Source organism: Anomaloglossus baeobatrachus, chromosome 3 (assembly GCF_048569485.1).
Source record: "Anomaloglossus baeobatrachus isolate aAnoBae1 chromosome 3, aAnoBae1.hap1, whole genome shotgun sequence".
Classification (NCBI taxonomy): Eukaryota; Metazoa; Chordata; class Amphibia; order Anura; family Aromobatidae; genus Anomaloglossus; species Anomaloglossus baeobatrachus.
In genome coordinates, this window is record NC_134355.1 from 258,081,671 (window position 1) to 258,100,738 (window position 19,068).

Here is a 19,068-nt window from a genome sequence, read left to right on the forward strand (position 1 = left end):
GAACATTTGTGAGATGCAGAAAAGCTGAAAAGATGCTGAAAGAGTTCCTGACGCCATCTGTCAAGCATGGTGGAGGTAATGTGATGGTCTGGGGTTGCTTTGGTGCTGGTAAAGTGGGAGATTTGTACAAGGTAAAAGGGATTTTGAATAAGGAAGGCTATGACTTCATTTTGCAACGCCATGCCATACCCTGTGGACAGTGCTTGATTGGAGCCAATTTCATCCTACAACAGGACAATGACTCAAAGCACACCTCCAAATCATGCATGAACTATTTAGGGAAGAAGCAGGCAGCTGGTATTCTCTCTGTAATGGAGTGGCCAGCCCAGTCACCAGATCCCAAGCCTATGGAGCTGTTGTGGGAGCAGCTTGACCGTATGGTACGCAAAAAATGCCCATCAAGCCAATTCAACTTGTGGGAGGGGTTTCTGGAAGCATGAGGTGAAATATCTCCTGAATATATCATCAAATTAACAGCTAGAATGCCAAAGGTCTGCAAAGATGGAATTGCTGCAAAGGAGCATTCTGTGACAAAAGCAAAGTTTGAAGGAGAAAATTATTATTTCAAGTAAAAATCATTATTTCTAATCTAGTCAATCTCTGGACTATATTTTCTATTCATTATGCAACTCATTTGATAAATAAAAGTATGATTTTTCATGGAAAAGACAAAATGGTCTGGGTGACCCCAAACTTTTGAACTATAGTGTATGTTCTCAATCAACCCAAAAGACTCATACATTTCAAAGTTTAATATTTTTGGAAGTTGAAGTGTTTTTTTTTTAGATTTGGCTATCTTAGGAGGATATCTGTTAGTGCAGGTAACTATTACTGTGCAGAATTATTAGGCAACTTAATAAAAACCAAATATATTCCCATCTCACTTGTTTATTTTCACCAGGTAAACCAATATAACTGCATAAAATTTAGAAATAAACATTTCTGACATGCAAAAACAGAATCCAAAAAATTAGTGACCAATATAGCCACTTTTCTTTATGATGACACTCAACAGCCTACCATCCATAGGTTCTGTCAGTTGCTTGATCTGTTTACGCTCAACATGGCGTTCAGCAGCCACCACAGCCTCCTAGACACTGTTCCGAGAGGTGTACTGTTTTCCCTCCATGTAGATCTCACATTTTATGAGGGACCACAGGTTTTCTATGGGGTTCAGATCAGGTGAACAAGGGGGCCATGTCATTATTTTTTCATCTTTTAGACCTTTACTGGCCAGCCACGCTATGGAGTAGTTGGATGCATGTGATGGAGCATTGTTCTGCATGTAAATCATGTTTTTCTTGAATGATACCGACTTCTTCCTGTACCACTGCTGGAAGAAGTTGTCTTCCAGAAACTGGCAGTAGGTCTGGGAGTTGAGCTTCACTCCATCCTCCACCCAAAAAGGTCCCACAAGTTCATCTTTCATGATACCAGCCCATACCAGTACCCCACCTCCACCTTGCTGGCGTCTGAGTTGGAGTGGAGCTCTCTGCCCTTTACTTATCCATCCTTTGGCCCATCCATCTGGCCTATCAAGAGTCACTCTCATTTCATCAGTCCATAAAACCTTTGAAAAATCAGTCTTAAGATATTTCTAGGCCCCGTGTTGACGTTTTATCTTATGTTTCTTGTTCAAAGGTGGTCATTTTTCAGCCTTCCTTACCTTGGCCATGTCCCTGAATATGGCACACCTTGTGCTTTTTGATAGTCCAGTAACGTTTCAGCTCTGAAATATGGCCAAACTTGTGGCAAATGGCATCTTGGCAGCTTCACGCTTGATTTTCCTCAATTCATGGGCAGTTATTTTGCGCCTTTTTTTGCCCAAGACGCTTCTTGCGACCCTGTTAGCTATTTGCCATGAAACGCTTGATTGTTCGGTAATCACGCTTCAAAAATTTGGCAATTTCAAGACTGCTGCATCCCTCTGCAAGACATCTCACAATTTTGGACTTTTCAGAGCCCGTCAAATCTCTCTTCTGACCCATTTTCCCAAAGGAAAGGAAGTTGCCTAATAATTAAGCACACCTTATATAGGGAGTTTATGTCATTACACCACACCCCTCCTCATTACAGAGATGCACATCACCTGATTTACTTAATTGGTAGTTGGCTCTCAAGCCTATACAGCTTGGAGTAGGACAACATGTATAAAAAGTATCAGGTGATCAAAATAATCATTTGACTAATAATTCTGCACACAGTGTATGATGGCCCCCAATCAGCTCTCACACTGTATTATGTCCCCCCAAATTAGTCTCCGAACTCTATAATGGCCCCACATTAGTCCCCAAAGTCTATAATGACCGCACATGAGTCCTCAATCTGTATAATGGCTCTACACTCACCCCCAAAATCTTTAGATGCTTAACACCAACTGAACCAAATAAGTTTATCTTAGTCTCTTCACACCACAGAACATGGTTCCAGTAATCCTTGTCCTTATTCTACTTGTCTTCAGCAAACTGTTCACATGCTTTCTTGTGCATCATCTTTAGAAAAGGCTTCCTTCTGGGATGACAGCCATGTAGAACAATGCCATGCAGTATGTATGGTCGACCATGGCGAGGCCTGTTCTAAGTGGAACCTGACTTGTTAAAAACTGCTGTATGGTTTTGGCCACTGTGCTGCAGCTCAGTTTTAGGCCATCTTTATGTAAATATATCAGAGAATTATAGTGAAACCCTCTAAATAAAAGAACAAAGCCCAATGTAAAATAATTAATGTTTATTGATATAAATTAAAAAAGAGAGAATGTTGTAGAAAAGAATTGAGGGACCATAGAACATAACAATTCTGACTACTATATATAAACAAATTAGCAAACAGAGTTCTTAGCGACAAAAAAATTCCAGTGGTAATCCCCTTTAAAGCGCAAACAACACATACAGAGTCATAAAAGGTAAAGTGATGCAGTGCAATAGATTTTTTGCTTATAAAAAAAATAAATACCTTTTAAATGAGAATTATATCTGTATACACATATATAGTGTTGATACTAAGTATAGTAAATGTATAAGGGTGACAAAATACATAAAGTCAATATATCAGGTATCTCATGCAATAGTATTCTGTAAGGTGACTCATGCAAAGAATTGTTATATTTCAAATATACTGTATATTATAATAATAAAGCAGGCAAGTTGTGTTTAAAGCTAGTCATATAATTAATGTCCATCAGATGGCAACAAAGTACTGCAATAAAATTAAGCCTGTAGCACATATAGAACAGGCATAGAATTATTGCAGTACTTTGGTGCCACCTAGTGGACATTAATTATATGACTAGCTTTAAACACAACTTGCCTGCTTTACTATTATAATTTATAAAACTTATATTTATATATAATATTTTTTAAAATATATTTGAAATATAATAGTGTGTGTAGATTATACTGCTAACATTAAATTATGCTAGTATGCAAGTTACTCTTAATTCAAAGGACATTTTCCCATAAGTAATAACTGAAACGCAGACAATTATATACACACGTTCATAAATATAGTCTGTAGCATTGTCGCCATAAAAGGAGGGGGACCCAGACACATTTCTTGCACAGGGGCCCCAAGCTGCCAGTGTCCGCTCCTGTTATGGAGGCAGGTGTGTCGCCCCCGTGCCAGCAGCCGGGCTGCTCAGATCTGGATCCGCGGTGGCTCGAGAGGTGTCCTGACCCGGGGGTCGTGCAGCCACTCAAATGAGGGGGTATTTACAGGGGATTGTGTTTAAAGTTCGTGACACCACCCATAGTGTGTGGTAATGTGGAGTACCACCACTGCAGTTGGGAGTACCCGGGGGCGATGGAGTGGGGCAGCCAGGTATTAGAACCCTCCACGGGTAGGGGGAATGCCCCGGGACTCGGTGATGGTGTTTGGGGAGTGCCGTTGAGTGCGAAGGGGTCACTTTCGTACTCACTCAGCCCATTAAGCTGATACCGACAACTGGATAAACCAAAGTTCTAGATACCACTGCCGCTGAGGGAGCTAGTTCAGGTCCCGTTCCCAATGGTGCAGCCTGGTGATCCGTGACCTGCCTCCTGGCACTAAGTTTACTTCTCTGTTGGTGCTGGTAGTATGGAACTAGTTGGGTCCTGCTCCCCACTAAGTGTGGGAGCTTGCTCTCAGGGTTCACGCTTGGGATTTCCTGGACCGTTTGAGTGGAAAGTCCTATCCCCCTCGTTGCGCTAGTACCCAGATTTTTGAGCGGGTAGAGAGTGGATCTTGAAGGCGCCGTTCTTGTCGGGTAAATTGTCAGGTTGCCTGAAGCTACTCCCTGACCTAGGGTCCACGTACCCCGTCGTGCCCTGGTCCCAGCCCAGTGATGGTGCAAGGCCGCCGGCTGTCCTCCTCGACAGTTCTGTGCTCCTTGCCATGATCTCCTGTTCCTTCTAGGCCCAGACCACCGTCTGCTACCTAGATGGCTTCCTAGGAGCCTGGCTCCTGACCTCCTCTCTCCTTCACTTTCAAAACACTTCTCTTGACTGACTCTCCTGACACTCCTGATCTCCCCTAACCAACCCCCCAAGTGGGCGTCCCTATTCCACTCAGGTCATCCACTGGTGTGTCTGGAGGGTGTGGTGCAGAGTATACTTAGGATTTGAACTAGCTGTTGTAGGCAACACCATGTAGTTGGGGACCCATAACCAAGAAGGATTTGGATATTGTGTCGCGGGCGGAGGGGACGCGCTTACCACGCTCGGGTTTGGGGCTTCTGCTGCTGCTCGGTGGCTCGAGCAGTGGGCTGGACCCGGGGACTCGAGCAGCACTCCTCGGCCACGAGTGAAAAGGGGGTGGTTTATTTTGGGAGATAGTTCGTGACACCACCCACGGGTCGTGGTGATGATGGGCACCACCGCTGCTGATGACGGGGATTCCGGGAGCGATGGTAGGGAGCAGCTAGGATGTTGTCCCCTCCGTGGGTAGGGGTTGGTGATCCTGGGGCCCGGTGGTGGTACGGGGAGGCTGAATGGCTGGGGTGCAGGTTTACAGGGGCAGCGCGGCGCGGTGCCGGATGGCACTGTTGTACTCACTCAGACACAGATGCACAGAGTCTCTGGTAAACCAAACGGCCGATGGACGAGTCCCGCAGCTGGCTGCAGTGTTTGTGCTCTCCCCGGACAGGGTGATGGTGGCTGTCTTTCCCTGCACCTTGTTAGAATGTTCTGATTCCTGTGATTGCCCACCGGTAGTCCGCTCCCTGGCGTATAGGTACTGAAGGAGCCCGTTTTGCCCGCAGGCGCTGGCCCTTAGATTTCTAGCCTATGGCGGTGGCTGTGTATCCTCACAGTGTGGACTGTTGCTTTCTGTCGGGTCTTGGTTGTTAGGAAACCCCTGGGGTTCCGGTCACTTTCGGATTTGACCGTTGTCGGCGGCTCCAAGCCTAGTCGGGGTCCGATGGCCCTGCCTTTGTGCTTAGCTTCATTCCGCTCCCCGGCTCGGTACCGGCGGGCCACCGCCCGACCCTGGTGCTACAGTTCCGCAGAGATCCACTAACTCCTGCAGACGGCCACCACCGTCTGCCAACCTTGCTGACAGTGCCTGGGCTCCTACCCAGACACTAACAGGTTCTGTCCTCTCCCTTTCACCTCCAAACTCAATCTGTCACTTTTCCCGCCTCCAGGCCTGTGAACTCCTCGGTGGGTGGAGCCAACCGCCTGGCTCCGCCCCACCTGGTGTGGACATCAGACCCTGGAGGGAGGCAACAAGGGTTTTTGTTTGACTGTTGTGAACTGTCCAGGGGAGGGGGTGTGTGTGATGTTATGTCTGTGACAACCTGATATAATATAAATCAGGAGCGCACCACAATGGAGAAGTATCACCAGCAGGGGTGCTATAAGTGCAACACAAGAACAATGTAGAACAGAGAGAAAGACGCATTTTAGAGTGCCTGTATATATCTCTTATATAGTGGTCAGGATAAGGCATTTCTACTGGTGAGTGTCTCCCTTGCTTTTGCTACTCTTATAGAAATGACTATTGTGTTTTTTTTTTCCTGTGTGTATATATATATATTTATTTGTGCAGGGTACCTCATTATTGTTAGTGTTGGCTGTATCTAAATAATCATGTACTATAACAATATGGGGTTACTGGATATTTCTGGTCACTGGTTGTGCAGCCTTGTCTTTTAATTGTTTTTAATTTTTGTTCAATAAAGGTTTTGTTATTTTCTCATATTGGGTTGTGCTCAATTATGTGCAATGTCTTTCTCTCTGTTCAACAATGTCTGTGACAACCTGGCTAGTCCAGGGCATCACAATTGCACAGGAGGGCAGATTGTACAATACCCTGTGACGACCTGATAGTTCCGGGGGCGTCACACAGGGACTATGTCACCTACACCATAAGGGTATGTGCGCACGTTGCTTTTTACCTGCTTTTTACCTGCTTTTTTGCTGCTTTTTCTTCTGCGCTGTTTAATGCCAAAATGGATGTGTTCTTCTATTCAAGCAAAGTCTATGGGAATTTGGGTTTCTTGTTCACACTATGTTGTTCAAAATGCTGCCTTTTTGTGGCAGAACTTTGGTCAAAAACTCAGCTTTTCAAAGAAGCAACATGTCAATTGTTTTTGCCATTTGGGTTTTGCACTGCAAAGCTGAGTTTTTGACCAAAGTTCTGCCACAAAAAGGCAGCATTTTGAACAACATAGTGTGAACAAGAAACCCAAATTCCTATAGACTTTGCTTGAATAGAAGAACACATCCATTTTGGCATTAAACAGCGCAGAAGAAAAAGCAGCAAAAAAGCAGGTAAAAAGCAGGTAAAAAGCAACGTGCGCACATACCCTTAATCACAGCCCAGGCACTGCTGATCACTTCCTGCTATTTCTTTGCATCCCGAAGCTTTTCAGTGTGCACACAACTTCTCTTAGCCCTGTGCTTACACAGCGCCCACTCGGGTTGGAGCTGCACGCGCCAATCACGACTATCAACAGCTTGCTCTCCCTCCTTTATATTGTAAAGACAATGGTGTCATTCAAAACTACAGATCATCCCACAAATAAACAATTTCTCATATTCCATATCAACATAAAGATAAAAAATTGTTGCTCCAAGAAGGAGAGGAAAAAAACAAAAATGTTAAATGATGGTTCAAGTAGTGATAGGACATTCCTTACCTAGAAGAGGCATAGGCTCATGCATTTGTGCTGCCCCTGCAGCGGTCAAACGGTTCGGATCTGGGGGTGATTATTCGTGGCTCAAGGGTCTCCGGACCCGGGGGCTAGGGGCCACACTCAAAAGAAGAGGGGGGGTATTTAAAGGGAAGATATAGTTTGTGACGCCACCCGTGGTGTACGGTAGTTGGGAGTACCGCCGCTGCCGTTGGGAGTACCCGGGGTGATGGAGTGGGGCAGCTAGATGTCATCACCCTCCATGGGTAGGGGAAGGCCCCGGGACTCGGTGGGATGCCGTGGAATGCAGGGGGTCACTCAGGTACACTCTCAGTCAATAAGCAGACGCTGACAACCGGGTACACCAAATCTCGGGGTATCGTTGCCGCTTGAGGGGAGCACGTCCGGGTCCCGTCCCCTATAGTGTTGCCTGGTGATCCATGACCTGCCTCCTGGCACTAAGTTTAACTTCAACATGGTGGCCCAGTAGTCTGAAGCTTGCCTGGCCCCGCTCCCCACTGTGGCTAAGTGTGGGAGCCTGCTCTCAGGGCTCACGCTTGGGACTTTCTTTGGCTGCTTGTATGGAAGGCACTATCCCCCGCGTTGTGCTAGTGCCGCGATTCTGGAGCGGGTGGGAACAGATCATAAAGGCTCCATTCTCCTCAGGTTTATTGCCAGGTTGCCTGAAACTTCTCCCCGACTTACGGTCCGTGTACCTTGCCGTGCCTTCGGTCCCGGACCGATGATAGGACCAGGCTGCTGACCGTCCTACTTGACAGGTCCAGGCACCTAGCCACAATCCCCTGCTACCGGGGGTCCGACTCCTCTAGGTCCAGACCACCGTCTACAACCTAGACAGCTTCTCTTGGGAACCACCACTCCCAACCTCTTCTGAGCTCCTCACAGCTCGAGGGCTACTTCCCAACTCTCCACTGACTACTAACTGACTGACTACACTCCTCACCTCCCCTCCCTGACCCCCCAAGTGGGCGACTCTATTCCACTCAAGCCATCTACTGGTGTGCCTGGTGGGTGTGGTGCAGTGTGTATCTAGGATTTGATTTGCTGTTGGAAGCAACACCATAAGATAGGGACCCAGAACCATGAGGGACTTGGAATACTGCACGGAAGGGAAGTTTGTGCAGTACCCTGTGACCACCTGATAGTCCAGGGGTGTCACACATCCCTCTCAGTGTACTGTAATTTGTGTTATGTAGGTGTTGTCCCCAGCTAAGAGAGGTGTGGTGGTGGACTACAGCTTACACGTTTACCACCAGCTGCACCATGGCTGCCCAGGATGTTTTGGCCCGGGGCAATCATGAAGGCCAATGAGCTGTCTTAGAGGATAGCCTGTACTCATTCTAGGTTTATGTGGGACTCACAATTCCTTGTCCTATGTTGTTTTCTTATTAGTGAAATAAAATAAAGAGTAGAGCAGGTCTCATAATTGTATCTAGTCCCTGGGGAGTTGTATGTGTACCCCTTGTATTTAATATGGCTATGCTACAATTGCCACAAGATTTAGTCTATCTTCTATACCTGTCGTATGATAATTAATACTGAAATTAGCATCGCATTAGTGTGTACAGATAATAAAGTAACAGCCAGTAATTACATTCAGCAGCATTTCCACATATTCTGCTGCTACCTACGCTGCTGGGAACATTGTGTAGGAGACTAACAACGCAGAGACCTAAGAAAGTGACTTAGTCACTCTCTGATAATTTCTAACGAAACATAATGGTAAATGCAAACAACTTGTATTAAACATCTTCTTATAATGAATGATTTCTGTCATTAAGAACTGGTAAAACAACATCTGATGGGAAACATGATTCAAAGAGCTGTTGCCCAAAAAGCTGGGTATCAGCAGCAAATAAAAGAGCTATCCATTAACCCTTTTCGTCCAGAGCCTGTTTTTGTCTTCGTGACCGGGCCAATTTTTTCATTTCTGACCAGTGTCACTTTGACAGGTTATATCTCTGGAACGCTTCAATGGATCTCAGTGATTCTGGGATAGTTATTTCGTGACATATTGTACTTCATGATAGGGGTAAAATTAAGATGATATATTTTGCGTTGATTTGTGCAAATATTGGAAATTTGATGGATATGTGGAAAATTTTGCAACTTTTAATTTTTATACCCTTAAACCAGAGAGTTATGTCACAAAAAATAGTTACTAAATAACATTTCCCACTTGTCTACTTTACATCAGCGCAATTTCTGAAGCATAATTTTTTTGTTAGGAAGTTAGAAGGGTTTAAAGTTCATCAGCAATTTCTAATTTTTCCAACAAAATTTACAAAACCATTATTTTAGAGACCACATCACATTTGAAGTGTCTTTGAGAGGCCTACGTGACAGAAAATACCCAAAAATGACTCCATTCTAAAAACTGCACCCCTCAAAGTGCTCAAAATCACATTCAAGAAGTTTATTATATAAAATAACTATAATTAATATGTTAATATTCATATTGAGCAGGTTTAATTTCAGCCTATTGGTTCGGCCTCCACAGTCTCTCATGTGGCCCTTTGTTAAAAATTAATTGCCCACCCCTGGGCTAGAATCTATGCAAGATATTAGGCCTCATTCAGACATTTCTTTAAATATGCCCCCCCAAAAAATGGTGTATGTGTCATCTTTGTTTTGGATCTGAATTTCATCAGTGTTTGGTCAGTTTTTATCATCAGCGTTTCATCAGTGATTTTCATGTATTGATTGATGTCATGTATTTCATATATTGATGTCATGTCATGTATTTTATGTATTTTCATGAATTAAATAAAAAAAAAAACCAACCCAAAATGACAAGTCTTGTCCTATACTTTACAATGTTAATCATGGCCTGCACATTGAAGCTATCTGCATTGTCCGTGATTTTCACAGACCCATAGATTTATATTAGTACTTTTCATGCATGATGCCACTAACAAAGTGCAACAGACTCATATTTTGTTTTTGTTTTGTATTTTTTTACTTTTAGCACAAGTCTCTGGCTCAGCGAAGATGCTCCGCGCCTTCCCTTGTGTTACCTAAGGCTCTCAGTAAACCATGGTCCACAGGAAGGTACATATGATATGCTATGTGTTGTGCCTTAAAGGGGTTTTCCCACAAACAAAGTTAGTTGTAATCCTTAGATCTTGGTAAAATAGTAAGTTCCATAATTTTGGATGTATTTAAAGAAAATGTTCCTGAGATAATCTTATAATGTATATGTGCTCCTGCAAAGTACTGTGTAATGTAACTGTAAAGTACTGTGTAATGGCCATGTCTGACCGTACAGGGACATGGTCGGATCATACCACATCTCCTGGGCAGGAAAGTAAGTAACAAAGTATACATATGCTCTGAATAGTGAATAATTCTTTCTTTGAGGTAAAAGATCTCTTAAAAACAGGCAAGGAAATGTTTTACCTCATAAGTAGAACCAGCTCTGATCCCATGCTGTGCTACATGTATACTCTCCTTTCTGTTCTTCCCTACCAAGGAGATGTGGTATGATCAGACCATATCCCTGTACAATCAGACACCTTCATTACACAGTACATAGAGTTAAAAGAAAAAGGTTTTGGTACCGTGTTAGCCAGTTGAAAAATGATTGCTTGCTCTCAGTGGGAGAAACAAAATTAAAATTTTGTATTTGTGATACCTTTTAATCGCTCTGCCCTGTTTTGTGTACATCGCTCTGCCCTGTTTTGTGTACATCGCTCTGCCCTGTTTTGTGTACATTGCTCTGCCCTGTTTTGTGTACATCGCTCTGCCCTGTTTTGTGTACATCGCTCTGCCCTGTTTTGTGTACATCGCTCTGCCCTGTTTTGTGTACATCGCTCTGCCCTGTTTTGTGTACATCGCTCTGCCCTGTTTTGTGTACATCGCTCTGCCCTGTTTTGTGTACATTGCTCTGCCCTGTTTTGTGCATATATTTGTGTTTCTTCACCTATTTTGTCATACCATGCCTGAGGAAGAGACCTGAGATGTCTCGAAAGCTTGCTTTATAACATCATATTTTATTTTTATTTTAGTTAGCCATTAAAAGGTATCACAACTACAAAATTTTAATTTTGTTTCTCTCACTGAGAGCAATCAATCACAGTACATAGAGACACATTTATAAGATTACCTCAGCACAGGAACATTTTTTTAAACACATCCAATTGTGGAAATCATTTTTATTCCAATATCTATTGATTAAAATCAACTTTAAAATTAACTTTATTCTTCGGAAACTCCTTTAAGCCTTTATATATTATTTTATATCATTTAAATTCTTGTCAATTTCAAAAGGAATACAATTTTGAAATAGCATTAAAGGGAATATTCACTTTCAGCAAAGTGAGCCCTAAATACTAAGAGGCATATAAGAATAACCAAACCGGCTGGTACTCAATCTCTTCTGTTCCATCCCTGGTTCTATCTATCATCGGTTTTTTTTTTATTATAAATTATTTTTTGGCTAAACACCCTTTAGTGCCACATGAAAGTCACTAAAGGGTGCCAGCTTGGAATATGTATGGGGTGGGATATTATATATGTGGTTTACCTCTGTCTGTCTATCCATCCATCCATCTATCCATCCTAGCTTTTTAGGCTGCATGCCCACAATCAGGGTTTGCAGCACTTTGGATGCTGTGTTTTCACTGCGTCCATAACGCTGCGTTGTGCAGTACAAGCGCAGTGGAAGGATTTTTTTAGAAATCTCCTGCCCAATGTGCTTAATTTCTCTGCAGCATAAACTGACCTGTGGCGTGGCTTCCCGAGCCGCAGCATTTCCGTTGTTTGCTGTGGAGATAAGAGTGTTCTCCGCAGCGGCTCAAACCCTGATCGGTGGCAGGCGCAGCTATGTTCTCCCATGGACAACACTCACATTTCTGCAGGAGGGCTGGCACTGTGTCCTAGATGCAGTAGCACCAGATCATGGGCACATGGATTAAAAGTAATAAATTTGGCACTACAGCAACATTTTTGTGAAGTACCTGTAGATTCCAAATTCTCACTATCCCCCTGAATAAAATCCTTGAAGGGTCTAGTTTCCAAAATGGGATCACTTGTGGGGGTTTCTGCTGTATAGGTACCCTAGGGGCCCTTCAAATGTGACATGGTGTCTGCACTTTATTTCAACTTTTCCAAAATTCAAATGGTGCTCCTTCCATTCCAAGCCCTCCCATTTATCCAAACAGAGGTATTTGGCCACATGTGGGGTATCCCTGCGCTCATAAGAAATTAGATAAACTGTGGGGTCTAGTTTTTGGTGTTGCCTCTTGAAAAAGTGAGAAATTTGGTGCTAAATCAACTTTCCTGTGGAAAAAAATGAAAATTTTCAATATGACGACCTAAGATTATCAAATTCTGTGAAGTACCTGTGGGATCAAAATGCTCACTATACACCTAGATAAAAGCCTTGAGGCCGTCTAGTTTCCAGAATATAGTCACTTGTGGAAGGTTTCTGCTGTTTCGGTACCTTAGGGGCCCTACAAATGCAACATGGTTCTTGCAATCTATTTCAGACAAATTTACTTTCCAAAATTCAAATATTGCTCCTTCTGTTCCGAGCTTTCCCCTTTGTCTAAACAAAGGTGCTTGACCACATGTGGGACATCAGCGCCCTCAGGAGAAACTAGGGAACAAATATCGGGGTCCATTTTGATGGGTTATTTCTTCTAAAACTGAATAAATTGGGTCCAGAACAACATTATTAGGTAAAATGATAATTTTATTTTTTTTCATTCCACATTGCTTTAGTTCCTGTGAAGGCCACATTCACATAAACACTGTTCTGTTCCTGAGCGCTTTTTTCAGGCACTGTAAAAGCGCCTGTAAAAAGCACTTTCAAAAGCGCTGCTGTGAAAGCAGGCTAAGGCCAGTTTCACACTAGCACTTTTTTCAGCGCTAGTCACCGCACGTTTCCAGCAGCGATTAGCACTGAAAAATAGAACATGAGAGTTTTAAAAAAAAAAATATCTGAAGGAACAGCCAAAGCTTTTCAATGCAGCAATGACCAAACCAGTGCGTGCTCCAGGGGGAAAACGCGCTACTGTGAAAGCCCCCTTAAAGGCTGTTCTCCCTGTGTTTGCGTGGGTTTCCTCCAGGTTGTATGTTTTCCTCCCATACTCCAAAGACTGATAGGGACTCTAGATTGTGAGCCCCAATGGGGACAGTGTTGACAATGTATGTAAAGCACTGTGGAATTAATAGCGCTATATACATGAATATCTATATATATAATTGCCTTATTCTGTCTGTCTGTCTGTCTGTCTGTCTGCCTTGCTCCAAAATTGTGTCGTTACAGTGACAGTGTCGTTACAGTGACAACTGTCGGATTGGCCTGGCCCCGCCCCCCACAGATTGGCCGCTCGCCTGGGCCTGGCCCCGCCCCCCGCATGGATTGGCCGCTTGCCCCGGCCATCCGCACGCATCGCCCGCTCCAGCGTACACTGGCTCCCGGTACACATGTGCAGAGAGCCGGCATACGCTGACACCTCGCCCGCTCGGCCCCGCCCCCGGCACACGTGGCACGCTCGGCCCCGCCCCCGACGGACATAACCTTGCGATGCTGGGATCGTGACGGAGCCGGTGTACGCTGGTAAGCATGATACACATCGGGTAACTATAGGAAGCGCTTCCCTTAGTTACCCGATGTGTATCATGGTTACCAGCACACACCGGCTCCCAGTACACGTGCAGGGAGCCGGCTGACGCTTCGACCGCTCGGCCCCGCCCCCGGCACACGTTGGCATGCTCGGCCCCGCCCCGGCGGCCCGCTTGGCCCCGCCCCTGGCACACGTTGGCCCGCTTGGTCCTGCCCCCAGCACACGTTGGCCCGCTCGGCCCCGCCCCCGGCGACCCGCTCGGACCCGCACCCGGCGACCCGCTCGGCCCCGCCTCCGGTGGCCTGCTCGGCCCAGTCCCCGGCACACGTTAGCCCGCTCGGCCCCGCCCCAGCACACGTTGGGCATCTATACACCTCCCCCCCAGAACTACTCCTCCCATTATACTCCTCTTTCCCCAGGACCACTCCTCCCATTATACTCCTCTTTCCCCAGGACTACTCCTCCTATTATAGTCCTCCTATAATACTCCTCTCTGAGTATAATAGGAGGACTATTATAGCATGGGGGATGGAGCACAATGGGGAGTGTGCAGCATGGGGCACAATGAGGGGTGTGCAGCATGGAGGATGGGGGGTGCGCATCATGGGAGATGGAGCACGATGGGGGGTGTGCAGCATGGGGGATGGAGCACGATGGGGGGTGCGCAGCATGGGGGATGGAGCACAATGGAGAGTGCGCAGCATGGAAGATGGAGCACGATGGGGGGTGTGCAGCATGGAGGATGGAGCACGATGGGGGGTGCAGCATGCGGGATGGAGCATGATGGGGGGTGCGCAGCATGGGGGATGGAGCACGATGGGGGGTGCGCAGCATGGGGGATGGAGCACAATAGGGGGTGCGCAGCATGGGGGATGGAGCACGATGGGGGGGTGCACAGCATGGGGGATGGAGCACGATGGGGGGTGCCCAGCATGGGGGATGGAGCGTCGATGGGGGGTGTGCAGCATGGGAGATGGAACACAATGGGGGGTGCGCTGCATGGGGGATGGAGCACAATGGGGGGTGCGCAGCATGGGGGATGGAGCACGATTGGGATGCGCAGCATGGGGGAAGGAGCACGATGGGGGGTGCGCAGCATGGGGGATGGAGCACGATGGGGGTGCACACCTCCCCCCTAAACACACACACGCCGCCACACGCGCACCGCACAACACACCACACACACACTGGGAACCACAAACACCGCCCTACACAGACACCCACACACACACACACAGACAACGCCGCACACACACAACACCCAACACACAAACACCGCGGCATACACAAATATACGCACATACCGCGCAACACACACACATTGCACAAAACATACCTCCCTCCAAAACACATACACGCACCCCACACCCACACAAACCACGCAACACACACAGCACCACACACACACACAATACTGCAGACACACAGCGCTCCACAAACAACGCAACACACACAACGCAACACACAAACAACAACTCTCTCACCCCCCCCCACCCAGACAACACCCAGAACATTTACACTGCCCTACACAAACACTTGGCAACTACACACAACAGCATCCATATAAAACAAAAATCATACATTAACTACACAATACGTAAATTCTAGAATACCCGATGCGTTAGAATCGGGCCACCTTTTAGTATATATATATATATATATATGTATATATACAGTTAGGTCCAGAAATATTTGGACAGTGACACAATTTTCGCGAGTTGGGCTCTGCATGCCACCACATTGGATTTGAAATGAAATCTCTACAACAGAATTCAAGTGCAGATTGTAACGTTTAATTTGAAGGTTTGAACAAAAATATCTGATAGAAATTGTAGGAATTGTACACATTTCTTTACAAACACTCCACATTTTAGGAGGTCAAAAGTAATTGGACAAATAAACCAAACCCAAACAAAATATTTTTATTTTCAATATTTTGTTGCGAATCCTTTGGAGGCAATTACGGCCTTAAGTCTGGAACCCTTGGACATCACCAAACGCTGGGTTTCCTCCTTCTTAATGCTTTGCCAGGCCTTTACAGCCGCAGCCTTCAGGTCTTGCTTGTTTGTGGGTCTTTCTGTCTTAAGTCTGGATTTGAGCAAGTGAAATGCATGCTCAATTGGGTTAAGATCTGGTGATTGACTTGGCCATTGCAGAATGTTCCACTTTTTTGCACTCGAGTCATGAACTCCTGGGTAGCTTTGGCTGTATGCTTGGGGTCATTGTCTATCTGTACTATGAAGCGCCGTCCGATCAACTTTGCGGCATTTGGCTGAATCTGGGCTGAAAGTATATCCCGGTACACTTCAGAATTCATCCGGCTACTCTTGTCTGCTGTTATATCATCAATAAACACAAGTGACCCAGTGCCATTGAAAGCCATGCATGCCCATGCCATCACGTTGCCTCCACCATGTTTTACAGAGGATGTGGTGTGCCTTGGATCATGTGCCGTTCCCTTTCTTCTCCAAACTTTTTTCTTCCCATCATTCTGGTACAGGTTGATCTTTGTCTCATCTGTCCATAGAATACTTTTCCAGAACTGAGCTGGCTTCATGAGGTGTTTTTCAGAAAATTTAACTCTGGCCTGTCTATTTTTGGAATTGATGAATGGTTTGCATCTAGATATGATCCCTTTGTATTTACTTTCATGGAGTCTTCTCTTTACTGTTTACTCAGAGACAGATACACCTACTTCACTGAGAGTGTTCTGGACTTCAGTTGATGTTGTGAACGGGTTCTTCTTCACCAAAGAAAGTATGCGGCGATCATCCACCACTGTTGTCATCCGTGGACGCCCAGGCCTTTTTGAGTTCCCAAGCTCACCAGTCAATTCCTTTTTTCTCAGAATGTACCCGACTGTTGATTTTGCTACTCCAAGCATGTCTGCTATCTCTCTTATGGATTTTTTCTTTTTTTTCAGCCTCAGGATGTTCTGCTTCACCTCAATTGAGAGTTCCTTAGACCGCATGTTGTCTGGTCACAGCAACAGCTTCCAAATGCAAAACCACAACCACTGTTGTCATCCGTGGACGCCCAGGCCTTTTTGAGTTCCCAAGCTCACCAGTCAATTCCTTTTTTCTCAGAATGTACCCGACTGTTGATTTTGCTACTCCAAGCATGTCTGCTATCTCTCTGATGGATTTTTTCTTTTTTTTCAGCCTCAGGATGTTCTGCTTCACCTCAATTGAGAGTTCCTTAGACCGCATGTTGTCTGGTCACAGCAACAGCTTCCAAATGCAAAACCACACACCTGTAATCAACCCCAGACCTTTTAACTACTTCATTGATTACAGGTTAACGAGGGAGATGCCTGCAGAGTTAAATGCAGCCCTTAGAGTCCCTTGTCCAATTACTTTTGGTCCCTTGAAAAAGAGGAGTCTATGCATTACAGAGCTATGATTCCTAAACCCTTTCTCCGATTTGGATGTGAAAACTCTCATATTGCAGCTGGGAGTGTGCACTTTCAGCCCATATTATATATATAATTGTATTTCTGAACATGTTTTTGTAAACAGCTAAAATAACAAAACTTGTGTCACTGTCCAAATATTTCTGAACCTAACTGTATATATATATATGTATATATATATATATATATATATATATATATACATATGTGTGTGTGTGCAGGGCACTTGTTCAGAAGGACAGAAGAATATGTTCTACAAATATGTATGTATGACATTTAGATTAATTTTGGTTATAGATTAAATTGACAGAAAATGTTACACCATCTACCAATTACCATAAATAATGTATTGTATGGGATATTACAGGGATCACCTATTTGTCTACGTTCTTTACTGTTTTTTGTTTATTTAAAAATGTGATTTTCTGATCATTTGTGACATAACTTTCAGTAGCTTTATTTAAAGAAAAATCTCTGGCTATTACTTTTCAGCTTTTCTTTTCTTACCTGTAATATAAAAGTATGGAGAGATATATTGGTACATTTAAATGTATCTCTGTATACCAGGAGAATGTTTCTAAAAAGAACACTGTTTAGATCTTTAGGCAGATAATAGTTTCTTAAACCAGAAAAGGACCCTCTCCCAATGTCCTGTGTCACTGTAGAAGTGAGAAGACAGAATATACACAGCTGAGAGGATGGTGACCTGTAATTGCTTTGAAACAGTATACACTGTGTGCCAAATTATTAGGCAAATGAGTATTTTGATCACATGATACTTTTTATACATGTTGTCCTACTCCAAGCTGTATAGGCTGAGAGCCAACTACCAATTAAGTAAATCAGGTGATGTGCATCTCTGTAATGAGAAGGGGTGTGGTGTAATGACATCAACACCCTATATAAGGTGTGCTTAATTATTAGGCAACTTTCTTTCCTTTGGCAAAATGGGTCATAAGAGAGATTTGATGGGCTCTGAAAAGTCCAAAATTGTGAGATGTCTTGAAGAGGGATGCAGCAGTCTTGAAATTGCCAAACTTTTGAAGCGTGATTACCGGACAATCAAGCGTTTCATGGCAAATAGTCAACAGGGTCGCAAGAAGCGTCTTGGGCAAAAAAGGCGCAAAATAACTGTCCATAAATTGAGGAAAATCAATCGTAAAGCTGCTAAGATGCCATTTGCCACCAGTTTGACCATATTTCAGAGCTGCAACGTTACTGGAGTATCAAAAAGCACAAGATGTGCCATACTCAGGGACATGGCCAAGGTAAAGAAAACTGAAAAACGACCACATTTGAACAAGAAACATGAGATAAAACGTCAAGACTGGGCCAAGAAATATGTTAAGACTGATTTTTCAAAGGTTTAATGGACTGATGAAATGAGAGTGACTCTTGATGAGCCAGATGGATGGGCCAGAGGCTGGATCAGTAAAGGGCAGAGAGCTCCACTCTGACTCAGACGCCAGCAAGGTAGAGATGGGGTACTGGTATGGGCTGGTATCATCAAAGATGAACTTAGGGGACCTTTTCGGGTTGAGGATGGCGTGAAGCTCTACTCCCAGACCTACTGCCAGTTTCTTGAAGACAACTTCGTCAAGCAGTGGTACAGGAAGAAGTCGGTATCGTTCAAGAAAACCATAATTTTCATGCAGGACAATGCTCCATCACATGCATCCAACTACTCCACAGCGTGGCTGGCCAGTAAAGGTCTAAAAGATGAAAAAATAATGACATGGCCCCTTTGTTTTTGCTTGTTAGAAATGTTTCTTTCTAATTTTTGTGCCGTTATATTGGTTTACCTGGTGAAAATACACTAGTGAGATGGGAATATATTTGTTTTTTTTATTAAGTTGCCTAATAATTCTGCACAGTAGTAGTTACCTGCACAAACAGATATCCTCCTAAGATAGCCAAATCTAAAAAAAAAACACTCCAACTTCCAAAAATATTTG

The 19,068-nt window shown here is 44.5% G+C and overlaps 1 protein-coding gene across 1 annotated transcript in view; it reads left to right on the plus strand.

The window, feature by feature from the left end:
* TAGAP (T cell activation RhoGTPase activating protein) overlaps positions 1-19,068 on the plus strand; it is a 333,251-nt gene that overhangs the window by 157,801 nt on the left and 156,382 nt on the right. Inside the window, exon 2 of the mRNA XM_075338236.1 lies at positions 10,098-10,180. Coding sequence (XP_075194351.1) covers positions 10,098-10,180 — 83 coding nt within the window. The remainder of the gene's footprint in view (positions 1-10,097; positions 10,181-19,068) is intronic.